Consider the following 21,671-nt stretch of genomic DNA (forward strand, 5'->3'; position numbering starts at 1 on the left):
TCGCAATTCAATAAACAAATTATAAAGGGCTGTCATTGGCACTTACTTGTCAATTTACTGCGCTGTACAAAAAAATAAAATGTATATTAAAATGTTGTTAGCAAGTTAATAAAGTCTGAATTTTAGTTTATTTAACTAAATTAAGGTCATGGTTAAGTTAGAGAACTATGTTACTTTACCCTACTTTAAAAAAAGCCCACTTGCCGGTAACAGACTGTTTTTTTCATTTTGACACTCGGAGAGACTTTAAACCTCCAAATCTTATTAATATTAGTACTCTGACATTGGGTACCTTTTACATCTCCAGATTGAATGTATTTATAACTATAGAGACTATACATCTCTGTTGTATTGTAGTAATTACTTATTTTATGATTATTATACTTAATGTAATGTTTATTTGTCATATAAATAAAAATGCATACACACGCATATTATATATTATTTTGGAGCATGATACTAACTTAATATTACGTACCTGGTAGGCTCATCCAGTAGCATGATCAGAGGATTAGTAAGTAGTTCGCATGCAATCGTCAGTCGCTTCCTTTCGCCTCCTGACATTTGACCGGCTTTCGTGTTAAGTACACCCTGAATACCGAGCTGCGACGACACTGACTCGATCTGGAGGAAAATTTGACTTCTTTTAACGAAGGCCCGTTACATGACGATCAAAAGGCTAATTCTTTCAAAATAGTGTTTGTGAACAGTCAAATTTCGTCAGTTCCAACAGCATCAAGGTTTTTTAAAATGTTTCTGGCTTAGTAAAAATGTTCTGTACCTAATCGCAGTTTACATACCTATACCTATACGATAAGGGCCCTTTTACAAATCATACCATTTACAATATTTAGGTACTTAATATTGGGCAAATACTGACTTATCTCATGCTCATGGCCGGGAAATGAAAATTATTTTCACATTTCACATTTAGTAGGTCTACTTCTCATTGTCCATATATTTTCATGTAAAGAAATTTACCGCATTTTCTCTCTCCCTAGATGTAGCTTTGGGAAGCTTGAGGCTGGCTGCAAATATTAGGGTTTCCATTCCTGTGAGGGTGTCTATAAGCGACGCCTGTTGAGCGACCAACACCGTGTTCCGGTCTGTACCATACAACGATCCTTCTACACCAGCTTTCCTGAAACCACGGAATTATATGGTGTTACATAACATTTATTTAATGTATAAAAATATGACAATGAGCCAACCTAACTACTGAGAACTGTTTACTACTACCTACTCGACTTCCCATACAAACTTAATTTCATTTCATGCTAGATGAGATAAAATAATAGATGAGATGCAAAGATAAAAAGGCACCTCTGATGTGCAGAAAATAAATCCCAAAAAAGGAAGAAAAAAACCGGCTAAGTGTGAGTCAGACTCGCGCACGAAGTTCTGTACCATGATCTATAAAAATGGCAAAAAAAATTACGTTTGTTGTACGGGAGCCCCCTTAAATATTTTTTTTTCTGTTTTTTTAGTATTTGTTGTTATAGCGGCAACAGAAACATCATCTATGAAAATTTCAACTATATCACTGTCACGGTTCATGAGATACTGCCTGTTGACAGATGGACTGACTGCGGAGTCTTAGTAATAAGGTCCCGTTTTACCTTTTGGGTACGGAACCCTAAAAATGAACATAAAAAACTTACAGAAATTTGGGTACGGAACCTTAAAAATGAACAAAAAAACTTACAAAAAGAAGGGAAATCCCGTCAAAAACATTTTCATGTAAAATGTTGTCAAGACGAGACCATATGGCTCGCACTGTCAAAAAAGTTATCAAATTTCATGTAAAGCCAAGGTTCTAACTCTATACGCCCTAACTCTACAAGCCCTGACTGCACATTAGAAAAACGGGCAAGTTACATATTATTTTGACTAATTTAGTCAAAATAACATGTAGCTTGGCCGTTTTTCTACCGTCACATGGTGGTTAGTTATTGTATTGCAAGAAATGGCTAACCGAGTTAATAAGTGCAGTGGAATGGCAGGTCTGTGAATAAAAATCATGGTGGTTACAAATAAGGAAAATATACATCCCTTCATTTACGCAGTGTTGGAATGAGAGGATAAAAGCTGGGATAGTGAGCTTGAAATTAAAACAACCGCATTATAATAAGTGCCCGCCTTAAAACCGAATTAAATTTATCTCGTACGATTGATGTTCGAAATGACATTAATCTGTCACATTTTTAAGAGGAAAGGGGACGGCCGCTTCTCCATACAAACGTATATACATTTTCCTCTCTGGATATTGACATAATGGAAAATATTTTTACATAATTTGATGTATAATTATTAACAATAGCTATGCCCCTACGTTTGACTTTTTTAGGGTTTTTGATTATCGTATAAATTAGGAGCGAAAAACAGTTTGTATACAAATTTTTAAATGCTCCTAACTCTTATAATAATTAATAATAAGAAAAAAATCAAACGTAGGGGCATAGTTGTGGCACAGTGTAAAAAGTAACAGTGGGCCGACGCCTTTGATGTTTGCGTAAATGCCGACACCGCTCAAGGTCACCGTACCTACCTAGGGTTGTCACAGACTTACACAACTGCCCCAAAGGGGAGGGAAATGTTTTTAGGTTTCATGTATCTATTTATGTATGTCTGCTAATTTTACCAATGGCGTCCATTTTTTAAATAAAGATGGCGGACGTCACTTTTTTGAAAAAGTCGTCATGGGTGTTGTTTTCTGGGTTTTTGGGGGTGTAGATTTCAAAAATGGCATGTATTTTAAAAATAACGATGGCGGACGTCACTTTTTGAAATGGGTGTCGATGTGTGTAGCAGTGATGTCAACCATTTTTAATTCTAAAATGGACTCTATTTTTGAAATCTGCACCCCCAAAAACCCCCAAAATGAACGTCATTTTCGTAATCGGAACGTCGAAGAACCTCGGAGATGACACCCATATCGATTTTTAAGAAAAATTTATATTCGCCATCTTGGATTTCAATATGGACGTCATTTTCGTAATCGGAACACCGAGGAACCTCGTATATAACACCAATATCGATTTTTAAGAAATAATAATTTCCGCCATCTTGGATTTCAAAATGGACGTCATTTTCGTAACCGGAACACCGAGGAACCTCGGAGATGATAGGTACCCATATTGATTTTTAAGAAAACTTAAAGTCCGCCATTTTGGATTTCAAAGGGGATGTCATTTTCGTCATCGGAACCCCGAGGAACCTCGGAGATGACACCCATATCGATTTTTAAGGAATAATAATTTCCGCCATCTTGAATTTCAAAATGGATGTCATTTTTGTAATCGGCACCCCGAGGACTCTCAAAAATAATTAAAACATCAAATACTACAATGACAAACAGAAGCAAGAAACAATTTATTGCTTTTTAAATAAAGTCTTAAACTACTCGTAATTTCTCAAAATAATCTATAAAACATGTCCGCCATTTATATTTATTTATTTAATATTCAGAGAGGAAAATGAGGACTACGTTTGTATGAAAAGGCGATTTCACCGGGTCCTCCACTTTCGTCTTAAAATGGTGGCTTTCGACTATTTTCTATATGGGTCAAGCGACTTAAGCGATAGCGGTCACAATATTATGTCTCACTAATTGTGGTCTGTAATGGTGCCTCAGTTAAACTGTGACTCAATTCAATTATAGTAAACACCTCTGTAATGTAAGTGCTACCAATAATGAGACGTATACCACAAATTCTATAAATTGAGTACCCATTTGACATCAATTTTACGCCCACTTGAAACAAAATCGCAAGCATGTATTAACATTTATTTTCTGGTATGCAGTAATCACAATAATGACGGATAAATTGACTTTAAGGAGCATTGAGGTCAAGGAAGGCTGCTCCTGCAAGTGGACAGGTACTTATAGCAAAAAAGAAGGTACTTATAGCAAGCCAACAAGGCCGTTTAAGCCGTTTTAATTCACCACATCAGAGGGCCTACCGCGAACCACGTTCGACTTGATCGAATTACTACTTGAATGAAAAAAAATATAGCTGAAGACGACCAGTTCCGAGTAAATTCAGCATCATATAGTTCGTAGCGGTCAAAGTGTCCGAATAGTTCGTCACACCATACAAATTGTAAGATTAGATACACATCTAAACATGTGCAAATCATTAGCAAATTCATATAATATCTTAGAAATTTGCGTGTGAAAACTGAAGCTCGAAAAAGTCGGGTCTCGCAATAAAAGGAATAATAGTCTTTTTAGGGTTCCGTAGCCAAATGGCAAAAAACGGAACCCTTATAGATTCGTCATGTCCGTCTGTCTGTCCGATTCTGTCACAGCCACTTTTTTCCGAAACTATAAGAGCTATACTGTTCAAACTTAGTAAGTGGATGTATTCTATGAACCGCATTAAGATGTTCACACAAAAATAGAAAAAAAAAACAATAAATTTTGGGGGTTCCCCATACTTAGAACTGAAACTCAAAAAATCTTTTTTCGTCAAACCCATACGTGTGGGGTATCTATGGATAGGTCTTCAAAAATGAATATTGAGGTTTCTAATATAATTTTTTTCTAAAGTGAATAGTTTGCGCGAGAGACACTTCCAAAGTGGTAAAATGTGTGTCCCCCCCCCCGTAACTTCTAAAATAACAGAATGAAAAAACTAAAAAAAATATATGATATACATTGTCATGCAAACTTCCACCGAAAATTGGTTTGAACGAGATCTAGTAAGTAGTTTTTTTTTTAATACGTCATAAAATTAAAAAAAAAAATTTTTTTTCATCAAACCCATACGTGTGGGGTATCTATGGATAGGTCTTCAAAAATGATATTTAGGTTTCTAATATAATTTTTTTCTAAACTGAATAGTTTGCGCGAGAGACACTTCCAAAGTGAAAAAATGTGTGTCCCCCCCCGTAACTTCTAAAATAACAGAATGAAAAATCTAAAAAAAATATATAATATACATTACCATGCAAACTTCCAACGAAAATTGGTTTGAACGAGATCTAGTGAGTAGTTTTTTTTTTAAAACGTCATATAATTAAAAAAAAATTTTTTTCATCAAACCCAACGTGTGGGGTATCTATGGATAGGTCTTCAAAAATGATATTTAGGTTCCTAATATCATTTTTTCCTAAACTGAATAGTTTGCGCGAGAGACACTTCCAAAGTGGTAAAATGTTGAACAAAATCTAGTAAGTAGATTTTTTTTTAATACGTCTTAAATGGTACGGAACCCTTCATGCGCGAGTCCGACTCGCACTTGGCCGCTTTTTCTGCTTAATTTCCTTTAACATCAATAAATATCACTAATTATTAGATAGATATGCAACTTTCTATAGTAGAAAATATAAATGTAGCTCTTAAATTATGACTTTTATATGAAAAACGCATGTTTGGCCAAGCCTGTATATTATTATGATCCTGGCAAGTAAAGAAAATAGTCATTTTTTTACGTTGTCTTTTTATAATTTTAGTTTTTTTATTATAGACATTTTTATACATCGTCGTTTTTTACATTTACATACTATGACTGTAGACATTTTTATACTTTGATAATAGTCATTTTTATATTTCGACTTGACAAAACTTAAATGTTTCGAAGTATTGGCTTTCTAATACTCAGACAAATTTATGTTTTACAGGTAGACATTTTTATACATCGCCATATTTCCTTAGAGTCCATACACGCATAAATCATTTCAAATATTTTTAACGATGTGCTGATATTCCGTGAAACGAAAAACGATTATCAAGCCCGAAATCTAATTGCTTTGTTTTTCAGAAATGTTAGAAATTTTAGTGTAGGTACATAGTAATAAAGTCGGATTTGATTTACAAATAAGATCGTTTTTTATCTTATAATTAAGTTGTAATTTTTGGTTTTTAACGCAAGACACAAGGTTTATGATATATGTACAACGGGTGTATTCCGGGACTCTTACCTTCTAGCACCATTCCAGACCTATTTTTTAATGATCGTCAAATGTACGGTTGGTATAAACGTACGGTTTTATAACACTTACAAATTTCGTTGGCGGCATCTCGTTGGCTCATGGAATTCCTATAATTAAAAGTGCTTTGGAGTCAATTCAGGCGTGCCTTGGTTATTATCTTCGCTGGCCAGCCACAACCACTTTTGCGATTTATAGTCAAGGATGCGAAAATTCTATGTATAGTAGAAGCTGGTACATTTTCTGTAAATCTTTTCGCATGTTTAAGTTAGAATTTTTAAAATGTACAACACGTTTTCGCAGAGTTTCATGTTTCGACTCCATTCTAACAAAAACAAATGTTTGTAAAAATAAAACATTTGAAATTCAAGAATCTCAAAAGAACTAGCAATAACTTATTGACAGCATTTTTTGTTTAATATAGATAGTTTTGTTTGTAAGTCTACAGAAAATCGTTCTAATTTTTTTGTTATCACCCGTTATATATGTAGATAAAAATACTAAGACCATTAAAACAGCTTGTTATCGAACAATATTGAACTGACTGTGACCGACGAGGTGTCGGTATGATAAACTTATGAAATAATATTTAAATTGTATTTAAAAACCAAATATTTCCATAAAATTATTGCCAACCCAGACGGAGACAATTTTCGCCCAATAGTCAAATTGGCTGGCTAATGCCTGATTAAATCAGGTGGTGCGGATACGAAAATAAAATTGGCTCACCGATCTCACTTGATTCAAGTTTCAGATTTTGACCGATCAAGTGAAGATGCGGACTCAAGAATGCCTATTTTAGACACTAGTATACGCGTTTAGGGACATTATTTTATTTCCAATGCTCGAAACTAACCATAAATCTAAAATTGGTGATTAAATTGTGTACGTTCGGACACTAAATGAGTTTGGCGCTATTTTTTTTTCCTGATCATTTGATATAGATGAAATAGCGGTCGATTTGATTATCCCATCTGGACTGACCTTAATTGACTTGGTTGCTTATGATCGGTGTGCCACGTACGAAAGCAACGGGCCAAGTTCGGCTTTGCCCAGCATTTGGGCCATAACCGCGAAAATCAAAATTCGCAAATTGCGGGCATTTTTCTCTGTCACTCTCATTACGCCTTCATTGGAGTAAAAGGGAAAGATCCCCGCAATTTGCGAATTTCTGTTTTCGCGGTAGGCCCTTTGTGTACATGATGATCGAAGGGTCAAGGCAAGCTTGGCTGATCGTACATTTTAAGCGGTCCTTCACTAATATTTTTAAATTAATTTACAGACGAATTGACATTGTTAACAATACCGAAAGTCGGTCGATGAATGTGTTTGTTTTGATAGTTTCACTGTAAAATTAATTGTTTGACTTGAGTAGGGAGTTGTATTGCTTTGTACACATCAACGCTCGGGAAACGTTAGTGTGGGGTATCTCTAAGGGCCGTAGAAGCGTCTCTCGAGCGTCGGCGTCTAGCCAACTCTATGGCTGCTGCTCGACGCAACGCTGGCGCAACTGACTAAGACGCCGATGCTCAAAAGACTAGACACTAGTGATCTCTCTAAATTCTAAATGGTTAACTTTTTTAATATATTAATTGTAAATAAACATAACTTAACCCTTTTCCAGGCATAGTACGATTTATCGACCACATACGCGCCAATAGAATTTCAACCTTAGTTATCCGATGTAAAGTTCAAATTAGATTGCACTTTCGGAAAATGTGACTTGTCTTCAAATGAATCATCAAAGCGGGATTTATTGGAATATATTTGAATTTTTTGGGAAAACCTTGTAGATTGGTGCAGCCTGGAAAAGGGTTAAAATGTATTGTCTATGGATTGACTTACTTTCGCTTGGCTAATATTTTTAATAAGGTGGTTTTCCCTGCGCCCGACGGCCCGAGGATGAAAGTCAGGCGCCCCGGCCGGAGCGCCCCGCAGGCTCCTCGCAGGATGGCTTGTCTCTCGCGTGGGCCTCGCTTTAATCTCCCGCATATCCGACCTGTAAAACGCGCGACTGGATGTTATACTCTGGCAAACCCACTTTGGGCTTGTGCACAAATCACGCGAGGTTAAGTTCGATAGAGGGAGGGGGGAGGAGGGAGGTCATGAAAAATTACGACAGATCACGTTGGGGGAGTGGAGGTATAAGGAGAAATTTGTGCACAAGCCCTTTGTGAGTAGAAAAAGGCGTCCATTATTTAAAAATTACGCCCGCACTTAAAGCTAGTTCTTTAATAGTACATTACGATAAAAGTGCGAGAAATAGGAAATTCGCAACGAGTAGCAATACATTTTGGACACGACACCAGAAGGCCTACCGCGAACCACGTTCGACGTGTTGCCTCCCTGTGACACTTACAGACGAATTTATAAGTGCGACAGAGAGGCAACATGTCGAACGTGGTTCCTGGCCTTCTGTTGCGAATTCCCTATTCACACAATGTATCCTACAACGTTTTACAGTAGCCTGATGTACTAATTATCACACTAGTGCAGTAAAGTAGCACCATATGTACTGTATTAGTACATTATGATACAAGTGTGCTAAGTTGGTCATTACACACGAGGCGATATTGTGCAATAAGAAAACCGATGTGGGTAATGACCAATGCACACGCGTTTCATACGACGTTTTTCAACACACTTGCGTGGAAAAAACAAAACTTATAACTTAGATTTTTTTTTGTCAAAACAGTAAAAGTACAATTTTCAAAATGGTGGCTTACAGTTTTAACATCGAATAATTGCACCAAAGCGTGCTAGGCGTATAGGCACTTATTCGCTAGTTCATGTGTGCAGTTGCAAAACTGCACACATTTCAGATAGGGCAAATCTGAAATGTGTGCAGTTTTGCCACTGCACACATTTCAGATTTGCCCTATGGTTGACTGGTAAGATACCCGCAATAGGGTATTCGACTGTATTTAAGATAAATTTTTTCACACCATGCATGAAATAAAGCACCAGATAATTATTTAAAAAACTAAGTAGAACAAATTGCCAAACGTGAACTATGCATCATTGAAGAGTTCCGTTCTGTTCATCATCAGCAGTTCCACTTCATCAAATGTCACTTCTACAAATGTAAATACTTGATTTGTTAATGAAAATACTAAGATCACTATATATATATGCCTTTAACATTTGAGGAGTTCCCTCGATTCCTCATAGACCCCATCGTCAGAACTCGAACTTGACGAAAATTTGTCTTGAAAATCTAATTTGTTTAACAAACACAGCTAAGAGGACAAATCGCTAAATGTGTACTATGCGTCGTTACAGAGTACCATTCTGATCATCATCAGCAGTTCCACTTCATCAAATGTCACTTTTTTTTCAATGAAAATGCTTGATTTGATAAAGAAAATACAAAAATCACTATATTATGTATGCCTTTCATATTTCAAGAGTTCCCTCGATTCCTCATGTACCCCATCGTCAGAACTCGAACTTGACAAAAATTTGTCTTGAAAATCTAATTTATAAATAAATACTTGTATTGTTAAAGAAAATACAAAAATCACTATATGTATGCCTTTCACATTTGAAAAGTTCCCTCGATTCCTCCTGGATCCCATCATCAGAACTAAGTTTTGACAAAAACGGGACCAATCTGTATATATATAAATTCAAACAAAAAAATAATTTTCAAAATCGGTTTAGAAATGACGGAGTTATGGAGTAACAAACATTAAAAAAAAAACATATAACCGAATTGATAACCTCTCCTTTTGAGATCTTGAAGTCGGTGAAAAACTGAAAGTTAGTATGAGGTTTTTATTGTTCTTTTATTCAAATTATGTTTATATACAAAAAAATCGGATAAGTGCGAGTCGGCTCGCCCGGTAGGGTTACGTACAAATTTAACTTAGGTATTTTTTAAGTTTTGAGATTTTTTCCTGTACTCGTAGTAATATCGTCTTCTAACGATATTACTTACCAAATTTCATGGTTCTAGGTCAACAACTGGATGTAGGTATCCTTTGCAAATCAAAATATATGTTTATACGTTTTTTGCGGCATAAACAGCCGTAACTTTTTTTTTGCGTTAACTTAGAAGTTTTATTTTTTAACGGCTTCAAGGGATTATATATATATATATATATATATATATATTGTTTCAACTCGATACCTAAACGTTTTCCCGAGATAAAGAGTAGTGACAGACAGACGGATGGACGGACGGACGGAAGGAAAACAAAGTGATCCTATTAAGGGTTCCGTTTTTCCCCTTTTTAGGTACGGAACTCTAAAATCTAATAAATGTGCAATTAGGTATCCAGGCATCTTGGGTTATTAGGTAGGTTGGGTAATTAGGTCATTCAGTTTGTCTTAATTCCGAACCTAATAAAAAAATTGTGCGTGTCACTGGAAAGTACTCTAAGTTTGAAGGGTATTACCTGAAGTACAGACTTGTCGGAGAATATTTAGTTGGTGATAAAATAACGTTCTTATAAAGTAGGTTCATACAAAGAAACAATTGTAACTATTTTATTAATGTGACAGATTTTTACTCCCTTTTGTAAAATATAATTTTTCTCAATCTAGCCGCGTGCCTATTCGCGTCTAACGACAATCCCAAAGTAAACAAGTAGTAAACAAAGACGCAATTAAAATTTTAAACTAATTAGTTTAATTATATTAAGTTTTAAATCATGGAAAACTTTTTTTATTAAAAGCTTTGTATTACATTTTATTACTCAAAACCTTTGTGACAGAACTTATGACCTAACTAAGTATGTAAGTATGTATTTATCTGTTTAAGTATGTTTATCGTCGCGTCCATAGTACCTACAAGTTTTGCGTAGTTTGGGACTAGGTCGATCTGTGTCAGATTGTCCCCAAATAATAACTAGTTAATTATTATTATTATTATAAAGTCACGGTCCGATTCGAAGAATGAGATAGGATAACGATAAGTTCTGGTTTAGATAAGTTCTCATTTAGGTATCGTTTGTTTGTATGTCGTATAATTGACAGAAGCAGCTGGATTCGGGCAACCAATGTCACTTTGACGTTAGAAATATCGTAGATAGATCTAATTGGAATCACAGAGGCATCGAAATAAACATTAATTTTGACATGTCGTTTAGTTATCGATCTTTTAAAGATCTTTCCAAGCTCTTAAACGTGTCTTAATCATTCTTCGAATCGGGCCGTAAGTGTATGTTCGAATAGGCCTCTATGTATGTATACTTAAGAACTCACAGTTAGCAAGACGAGAACAAACGAAGATGATATGCCTGAATGACTCGGGGACGGCGGCATGCCCGACAAAATGTCGACTGTACCGTCCTTTAAGATTATAATTTATTGATTATTGCTTTCAATATGCTTTCTTTATTTATCGACTGACCTGATCTATTCTCTAAATTCCTTTGTCCTTATCGGTGACACTAAATGCATAACAATACTCTATTAAGCCAAGTGGAAAATTAGTTATGCAGAATATATAGAGTAGAACGTAGAGTAGGTAGCTCTATTAAGGATGACTCATGTTAACATCGTACTTTGCTGGACGTGGTGGAAGCTGATTCGAACTTACAACTTGATGTCAATTTGATTTCATTTGTTACCTATCAGTAGTTTTTGTATCTCGCTCGTACTTATATATTGGTACGAGCGATATGTGTTGCGAGTCATAGGTAATATTTAAACAAAAAGTCAATAACATGTTTTTAAAGTTCGATTGCTGTTCATAGGCGTCGCCGAGCACTGGGTCGCTTAATTCTTTGTATATTTGCAAATACGCGCCAGAGCGTTGGTCGTAAAACTGTGTAAATACTTATCCATCAAAGTTATGCTACGAAATATGCGACACTTACAAGGCTTGGGCTAGTCGGACTCGAAATCGAAACAGTCGAACAGTGGTGTGAGTGTAAACCTTTATGCGTGTTTACCTGATTATAATTGTGTTTGTGTGCGGTGCATGTGCACTGAATTATTCATTGATTAATACAATCAGAATAGGTGTTTATAAGTATATCTGCTGGCTTATAAGGAAGGACATCACCAATCGTCTGCACGTTTATAAACAACTGTCTGCGACGCATCCTAGGGATTTCGGCTTCTTCACGAATCACGCGAGGCTTTTTCGGCTACTTTTTGACTCGCGTGATTTGTGCACAAGCCCTATGCTGGTCACGAACCATCTCAAACGTCAGACTGTGGCAGATGACAGCCCAGAAACCCATAGGACGGGAAATCCTTGCAAGGAAATTGCGTTGCTTTTGGCTCCTTAACCTTGTTGTGTTCTTACCTATTTGTTTTTGTTCACCGCAAACTTAAACCTGCATAAGCAGGTATTGTTTATTAATTTTACACGGGTGACTGTGTAGGTAACAAACAATGTATAGGTACGAGTACATAGTTTATACACATACATGTACGAGTAAACTGGAAATATACTTAAGAAAAATCGACAACATTTGGGCCTAGTAGTTTTGGAAATAAGGGAGGGGTTTGGGAGACGGTCAGTGTTCGCCTATTTTCATCAGCCTTTACCTACGGGTGGCGAACAGAGTCGTCACTAGCAGTCATTTGGTATTACGTTACGGGTGACGACTATTGTTGATTTGGGAAGGGGTATATGTTTGACTTTTTAGAAATGAATGTGAACCTTATGTTTAGTGATTATGGTCTCATAATGCATAGATATATATATTACCAGCACGACGCTCCGAGAGATGGCTCTTTTGTAAATAAATTCTTTAATAGTCTGCATTTTTGGGTGCCACTGTTGTCGTCATCCGTCTCTACTATCAGAGGACCTACCGCGAACCACGTTCGACGTGTTGCCTCTCTGTCGCACTTGTAAATTCGTACGTAAGTATAACATGGAGGCAACACGTCAAATGTGGTTCGCGGTAGGTCCTCAAAAATCGGGGAATATGGCGGCGGCAGTATTCATCGAGTGCTCATCATTGACATAGTATATCTAAGGACGGGCTTCACGGCCAATAAGAAGGGGGCCAGAATAGCGGTGTCACGCACTAGATTTCGGTCCAATCGCGCAGTCTAACGCCACAACGCCATTAGTTGATGAGTTCGCATCACGCGCGCGATTGGTCGCAACTATGTAGTTGCGTTAGACTGCACGATTGGCTCGAATTCGTGAGTGACACCGCTGAACTAGCATAATTCTTAGTGTCCGTATTCGTAAGCCCCTACTTAGAGATATGTCAATGGCGATCAACGCATTATGTTATTTGATTATTTAAGTTAGTTTAGTGTTATAGGTACCTATTGTTTGTATCACAACAGGTACCTATCAACGGATATCAAGAATCTCAACGAGAATCAAGAATTATCAACGGATATGTGAAATAATAGGCCTTATAATAAATTTTACTTGTCTTGTCCTCGTACTTTTTAGACATTAAACAAAAATTGCACCCGTTTAACCGGGGTATTTTCATGTGAAACCTGGATGAGATAATTGACTTTTTGTATTGATTAATTTTTAGTGCTAACATTTGTATGTCCATATGTCTTACGGACATGTGGCAGTGACAGATGCTTATAAATAAGTACAATTTATCCTTATTATTAATTGATAATTATATAATTAGAATTACACGTCAGGTTTTCCTACAAGACAAATGAATAAAATTGTATTGCATATTATATTCTGGCAGAACAAGTGTGTGGGAATCGTCTCTTCCGTAGTCAACTAGGAACCCTTATAGTTTCGTCATGTCCGTCTGTCTATCCGTCCGCGGCTTTGTTCCGTGATCGTTAGTGCTAAGAAGCTGCAATTTGGCATGGATACGTAAATAATGGAGTTGCAGGTGTACATAGGCTACGGAGACTGCTTACCATCAGGCAGACCGTATGCTTGTTTGCCACCAACGTAGTATAAAAAAAAAACAACATTCTCAACAAGGATGACCTATCTGGCTCAGTGGGTATGGGTAGTGACCCTGCCTATGAAGCCGATGGTCCCGGGTTCAAATTCTGGTTTGTGTGATGCTTTTATTGCTGTGATGAGCACGAATATTTCTTCCTATGTCGTGAGTGTTTTCTATGTATTTAAGTATATATATATATTATGTTTATCGTTGTCTAAGTACCCACAAAACAAACCTTAATTATTGAGCTTACTGTGGGACTTTATTTTTTATTAAGTACAACCACATCGTATATATTATGTCAGAAGTCGTCTTAAACGTGACTTAATCATTCTTCGAATCGGGCCGTTTAAAATTGTAGGGGAAGGAGGTAAAATTAGCCGTGTCATGCAAAGCAAGTTAATATTTTTTCACGACATGGTGGGCTAGTTTTGCGAAAACTTTAATAAGTTATTATTTAGTAGTAAGCACTTCTTTTTACCCATAGAATATACAAACATACCACAGTTTTTATACTTAGAAACAAAGCTAGAATGGTGCACTTATTATCCTTGTAAGGTGCTCTTACGTGTAACCTTTGATTAGATAAACAAGTGGATAAGTGCAAAAAGGAGACAAAATTACCAACGCAATAAACAAACATCAATAACAGTTTAATCAAAATGAACGCATCGACTCTAAATCTGTCGCTTATACAACGACACAGTTGCTGCACATCCTCATCTGCTTGCTGCACATCTTTAAGAGGATAAGGCCACGGCTGGTTTTCCAACATACGTAGTCCTCATTTTCCTCTCTGGATATTAACATTATTAAAAATATTTTGACACAGTTTGTGCATATTAACCACACCTATGCCCCTTTGTTTGATTTTTTCGAATATTTAATTATTATAAGAGTTACAAGCATTTAAAAATTTGTATGAAATCAGTTTTTTCCCTCCTAATTTTTACACAAATAAAAAATCGAAAAAGTCAAACATAGTGGCTATGGTTAATACACATCAAAATATGTAAAAAAACATTTTCCATAATGTCAAAATTCGGAGAGGAAAATGGGGACTACGTTTGAATGGAGAAGCGGCCGTGGCCTATCCTCTTAATAATAACTTATCTAAAATTTTAATTAGCAATTATAAGAGGTTTTTGTTAGATATTATATTTCTTTGTTATGTTATTGCTAAGGTCACTTTGTCGATGTGGAACTTGTAGAGTACCTCTGTACTTTGAACTTATGGAGTGGTTGATGTCAAACTAATGCACACTTTCAGGATTCTAAATTAAGCAATATCTTAAACCTTAACAGCTGGAATGTCACAGTGGCCTAAACGTAAAAATTTAAGTAAACTAAACCCCACTCGCTTTGAATTACCTATTTTGAGGTCCTAAAATTTGTTTAAATTGGTAATTTAAGCATTGCAATCAAAGTCACAGATTATTTAGAGTACGTTGTATCAGTTTCTGTTATTTCTAAACCGATGTCCGGTAAGTCTTAACAACTTTCACTAAACTGCCCGTAACTCGGAAACTAGAATCGACAAAGTGGGACCTTTTACTAAACTTTAACACATAATTATTATGAGTTGCCAAACTAGTTCTGGTTAAAGGTTTGGTTAAGTGCTATGAGTTAACAATTTTTCAATTTACAATAATTTATAAGCTTTTGATTTTTACGCATTATGATTTACTAAAACGGGACCTAATCGTGTACAATTAAGCTTGAAAATTATGTCCGATGCAATGTGGGCTGAAATTTGGCTCTCATTGACATAGAAACCAAAGTAGTAATTTTCATCTTTTTTATTGAAATAGGTTTTGCCCAGCATTGTTATAGTAAAGTTTGAATTTGGGACAATTTGGCATAAAGAGTGTTTTTTTTTTCAAAAACGTATGGGGCACGAACAAAAATATATTTCTTTCAAAAACCGCAATATGGTAAACTAAGAATTATTTGTGATTTTTTGGCATACTATATATTTTTGTCACGGTTGCGTTTTTTTAAGTGCTTAATTATATGCCATTAATAATTCGTAGTATAACCATCTGGAAGGATATTACGGTTTATTTGCAGTTTTTGAAAAAAATTGATTTTTTGTTCCTGCTCCATACAAAAAAATCTGCTTCATATTTAGTCGAAAAAAAAAACATAACTCGACACTCTGTAGGTATGCCAAGTTATCCCAAATTCAAGAGTTACCATAACAATGGCGGGCAAAACCTATTAAAATACATAAAAAATGAAAATAACAACTTTGGTTGCTATGTCAATGAGAGCCGAATTTCAGCCCATAGTGCGACGTTTCGATAAAGAAATTCAAACCAATTTGAACGTAAACTGACATCAAACTGACATCTAAATGATGTAATTTTAGTTATCGTGCATTTCGTTAGGCCGTACGCGTATAAGCACGAGCGAGACGAACGATATCTCAATGACATCATTCAGATATCAGTGTACGTCTTTTTCAAGCTAAAAATACGCGATTAAGTTTTGTTTTAGTAAATAATACATTGGATGAATCAATAAGCAACGTGTAGCTCTATTATTTAAATATGCAATTACCGTAAATTGTTCCAAAATTCTACATTTAAAATATTTTTTAAGGCTCCGTACCCAAAGGGTAAAACGGGACCCTATTACTAAGACTCGGCTGTCCGTCCGTCCGTCCATCGGTCACCAAGCTGTATCTCATGAACCGTGATAGCTACCGTTGAAATTTTCACAGATGATGTATTTCTGTTGCCGAACAAATACTAAAAAGTACGGAACTGACTCTCATATGTTCGGTTTTTTTAAATTATTGTATTGTGGTCAGTCAAACATAACTAGTATCAGTACTATCATGTTGTAATAATTAAATATAGTGATATAGTTGTCATATATAAAACTTGTTTGAGCACATCTATTCAGTGGGCAGCAAAACAGGCGTATTTTACAATGCAGTGTAACTTTTTACATATTTAATTTAGATAAATAATCGGTGCAAAAACACACGAATAAAGTATGGTTATATATACATACTAACTTGAGTAATTACATAACTTTGTCGTTCCAATCACTGTAACATCCAAAAAGACCGTTGCGTTGCCATTTTTCGTTTTACACAAATCATTTATTTGAATAGATTCCATAACTGGGCTAATAGTACGGTCGTGTCAAAAGGTTTAGTGACACGGCTCCCGGCGTGCGCGCCTCGAGCATTCGTGTGGGACTGATCACTGATGCTGATGTAGAGAGGTCCATCCTGCGCACTATCATGCTTGTCTGTGTTTATCGCTTTAGACGCACATGTTGAGTGAGCTTTAATTATGTATGATTATTACGAATGTCTAGATCACATATATACTATCGCTGCGAAGACGTATGCTTATTGATCGACGGGAATAACTGACCTGAGGGTAAAATATTCGCGCCGTTTACTACATAAGTAGTTAAAGTATAGATTATAAATTATACGTGTTATCGGTGTCGTAATAATTGTAATAAAACTGTTTTAGCTTCAATGGAGCGTGTTAGGTAATCATAAATATTATTTAAGTTAGCCATGCCTTTACTTTAACTCTCTATCTATAAAAATATCCCTACTAATGTTATAAATACGAAAGGAACTCTATCTGTCTGTCTGTTTACTTCTTCACCCTTAAAAAAGTTTGGATGGTTTGAGACCCGGGGAAGCACAATTGGACATAGGATAGTTTTTATCAATCATTAGCGTAATTCATCGCAGACACAGTTGCGGTAAGAAACTAGTAAGAATAGGTATATCAAAGATGCATACAACTGTGTTTTTTTTCTCAGGAATATTGGCTCTACGAGTATAATCACTTAAGCGCCACTTGCATCACCCGCTAACCGGGGGTTAACCGGTTAAACCGTTAACTCAGTGTCAAATTGTATTGGTAATCATGGAAATTCCAGGTTTAACACCGGGTATAGGATATCTGGGAGTATATAATAAGAAATGCGGAAGTACTTAATTAAGACGTGTATTTTCCCAATCACGACCGGGAGACAACTAAGGAGCGAGCTATGCGTCGGGCCTTCCGTAGCCGCGCGGAATGCTGACAACGCATAGCAGTCCCTATACCGGGTTAGTGGAATGGTATACCATTCCACTAACCCGGTGTTAAAGTGCTGACTTTGTCTTTTATAAATATTATAAGACAATATTACACAAATTGATTAAGCCGCTACAGTAAGCTCAATTTGGCTTGTTTGTTTTCGGGTACTTGTTTAGACAACAATATACATAATTTATAAATATTTATAAATACTTAACTACGTAGAACTAGTGGCTTTGTGAGTTCAAGACCTTTGCGAACATAACTTAAAACTGAATAAATATATGACTCCGCTATTTTGAATAAGATAATATATATATATGTAAAAAAAACTGAAAATTAATCGACAAATAATATATATTTAAACATCGAACCTGCTCAAAAAATTTCACGAGAATCGATTCAGAATTGCGACCGACCTGTAGAGGAGAACATCCGGACAGACCAAAGCCTTTTTGCCCAAGCTGAAATAGAGATCTTCGCTGCTGCTGAAAATGCTGTGACAAAAGGGAGTACCCTTTTGTTTGATATGATATTCACTAACAGCCCCCGTTCAGGGCAACCTAAAATTGCAACGCGAAAAAGTTCAACCAAGAGCGCCAAAACTCAAACTCGCTCTACCCTGATCGAGTGCTCGGGCTGGCGATAGGTAACGTAAAATAAGCATCAATTTAAGCTTCACTCGACCCTCATACAAAAGTGTTAAAATCTAATTTACTCCTTAAGTATATTTAAAATGCGCTTCATATATTGCCATGTTTATTAAAAGTAATGTTTGATATTAAGTTAGGTCAAGTCATATTGTAGATACCTAATGAAATAAGGCAAGTAAATATAATATACAAAACATAATATAACTGATAAAGATGTTCTGATAAACCAAGTTTTTGCCATTAGAGTTGCTTGCAGATCATTTTGTGCAATTCATTTTTGTACGTAAGTATCTATTTCGACTGCTGTGTGAGCCGTGTTTACTTACCTCTGATGGTGTACGAGTAACTAAATACAGAGTAAAGGTAACATTTCAATTGCAACAGAACTGGAGCGCAGCCTTGCTGCAGATTGCATTTCTTTAGGAAACGATTAATTGACGCGGTTATTACACTGTTACGGATTCGCACTAGGGATTGCAGAACTGGTACTGTTCAAAAGAACCGGGATTTTCGGTACCAGGCAAAAATGGAACCAGGATTTCCCGGTATTTTCGGTACTTACAGGACTCCAAAAAATAGTTTTTGAAAAAGATCATGAAGCTTTTTCTAAATATTAGCATAATATAAAAAGTACCGTATTTAGTATTTCTAGTTATGCGTAGAATTAAGGACAGACAACGTAGGTGGAAGGTGTCCAGCTTTTTAATATCTGCTTTGTAGCTGCACGTACCACGTTGTTGCTATCATAATAGCTTTGTATTCAAATCGTGCGACCTCCAAAAACGGTCGCTGAGCTTGCCAAAACAGCATCTCGTGTAGCTATAAAGACTTTTGATCACAAGTTGTATTAATATACAACTTTGTCGGCAAAATGTCTAACTAATTTGCGCGGTGTAGGTAATGCACGTATGTTGGTTTTTCGAGAATAATTCTCTATCATGTGAACCGATTTCAATCATTGTTCTTTAATTTGAAAAAAATTACAAGTGTAATAAACACACGTAAAGTTGATTAAATTGCAAAATGAATTCGGAAACGTGTTTTGTTAATTAAAAGAAGTTACCAAGATAGAGGTCTGATTATATTTTTCCTGTAAAATTTATAGTACTGTTAATATAATGTAAAGATTTCATAATTTTTCTTCGGTAAACTTCGGAGATAAGGGATAATTATTTCACAAAAAAGAAAAAAAAATGTTTAGGAATGTACAGTTTGAGCTCTTTTCAGATGATACGCCACTTGACCTAGTCACTAGACTTTGAAATTTTGCCCCCTCTTCATATTGGGCATTATCCATAGTTAATAAAAAATATATACTTTTAATGTGTCTGGGTTAGTGTTGCTCATAACAGTCATAACTATTCCAAAATTAAAATCGATAGCTTTAGTGGTTCTCAAGATATTTAGCGATGTGACTCCTGTCACATGAGTCACATCGCTAAATATCTTGAGAACCATTGCTGACAATTGCTGAAGAGTAAATTAAATACTACTTAGGTTTATAAAATAGCAATATCTGAGTTTTAATATAATCCCATAATTATGCCGCTACAACGCTGCATTTCGCAATATCAAATTGGTACCTAGTTATGTCGTATTGTCTACGATATCTACTAATGTTCCTTTATTTAGCTTAAGGGGACTACTGCCATTTTTTACCTTTCGAGCAGTAATGGTTTTACTTATTTACATAACCCAACACCATTTCAGAGTCATAATTCATATTAAATCAAAGACGCATATGTATTACATTGTAATTAAATAATTATACATTTATTTTATTGATATTTTAATCGAAACAAACGATTCTGACCCGTTTACTCAGAATATATTATAATTGTATATTTTTCGGGTACTACTAACAAGAGAAAAAAATGGGGACTACGTTTGTATGGAGAAGCGGTCATGTGACGTCGTCCGCTTTCGTCTTAAGTATCCATAATTTTTTTTCACTTATTGTGAACTTAGACCACGAAAAGGCGATGCTGGATACATATTACCTACGTATTAACATTAAGATCATTAAGTATCCATAGCTTAACGCAAATTAAAATCCCTGCAGGTCTATTTAGATGAACTAAACATAATTATGTTGACATTAATTACATTTATTTTCATGACGTGCTACGAATCCGATTACTGGGCCCATGCCTATTGCTGGGCTTTCAAAACTAAACTTTTACCGTTTAACTGAGCCAAAAACATCAAACAACAAGTCGTATTTTAAATTAAATCCTTATTTTATCGTCAACTTGTTTACTTAAGGACTTCACATAAAAATGTCATATAAAAATATGTGGGCAGATATTTTTTCACATTGTTGTATGTATGGAAAAACATACCGTAGCTGTAGATAAAAAAAAAACATTCATTTGATTTTGGGCCTTACCTATAAAAAGCGGCCAAGTGCGAGTCGGACTCGCCCATGAAGGGTTCCGTACCATTTATGACGTATTAAAAAAAACTACTTACTAGATCTGATTCAAACCAATTTTCGTTGGAAGTTTGCATGGTAATGTATATCATATATTTTTTTTAGATTTTTCATTCTGTAATTTTAGAAGTTACAGGGGGGGGGGGGGGGGGGGGGGGGGGGGGGACACACACATTTTTTCACTTTGGAAGTGTCTCTCGCGCAAACTATTCAGTTTAGAAAAAAATTATATTAGAAACCTAAATATCATTTTTGAAGACCTATCCCTAGATACCCCACAAGTATGGGTTTGATGAAAAAAAAATTATTTTTATTTTTATTACGTATTAAAAAAAAAACTACTTACTAGATCTCGTTCAAACCAATTTTCGGTGGAAGATTGCATGGCAATGTATATCATATATTTTTTTTAGATTTTTCATTCTGTTATTTTAGAAGTTACGGGGGGGGGGGGGGACACACACTTTTTACCACTTTGGAAGTGTCTCTCGCGCAAACTATTCAGTTTAGAAAAAAATGATATTAGAAACTTCAATATCATTTTTAAAGACCTATCCATAGATACCCCACACGTATGGGTTTGATGAAAAAAGATTTTTTGAGTTTCAGTTCTAAGTATGGGGAACCCCCAAAATTTATTGTTTTTTTTCTATTTTTGTGTAAACATCATAATGCGGTTCATAGAATACATCTACTTACCAAGTTTGAACAGTATAGCTTTTATAGTTTCGGAAAAAAG

General features: G+C 35.6%; 1 protein-coding gene across 3 annotated transcripts in view; it reads right to left on the minus strand.

Moving 5' to 3' along the window:
* The window catches only part of LOC133534673 (ATP-binding cassette sub-family G member 1-like), a 42,058-nt gene that overhangs the window by 11,115 nt on the left and 9,272 nt on the right, over positions 1–21,671 (minus strand). For 2 of the 3 annotated variants that reach the window (XM_061873895.1, XM_061873893.1), the window contains exons 1-4: positions 16,810–19,918; positions 7,780–7,933; positions 982–1,141; positions 479–624 (exon numbers count right to left, since the gene is read on the minus strand). In XM_061873895.1, coding sequence (XP_061729879.1) covers positions 479–624; positions 982–1,141; positions 7,780–7,933; positions 16,810–16,915 — 566 coding nt within the window. In that variant the 5' untranslated portion in view covers positions 16,916–19,918. Of the gene's footprint in view, positions 1–478; positions 625–981; positions 1,142–7,779; positions 7,934–16,809; positions 19,919–21,671 lie in introns of those variants that run through there. The other variant, XM_061873894.1, reaches the window with a different exon arrangement.

The sequence above is a fragment of the Cydia pomonella genome, chromosome 2 (assembly GCF_033807575.1).
Source record: "Cydia pomonella isolate Wapato2018A chromosome 2, ilCydPomo1, whole genome shotgun sequence".
In the NCBI taxonomy this organism is placed as follows: Eukaryota; Metazoa; Arthropoda; class Insecta; order Lepidoptera; family Tortricidae; genus Cydia; species Cydia pomonella.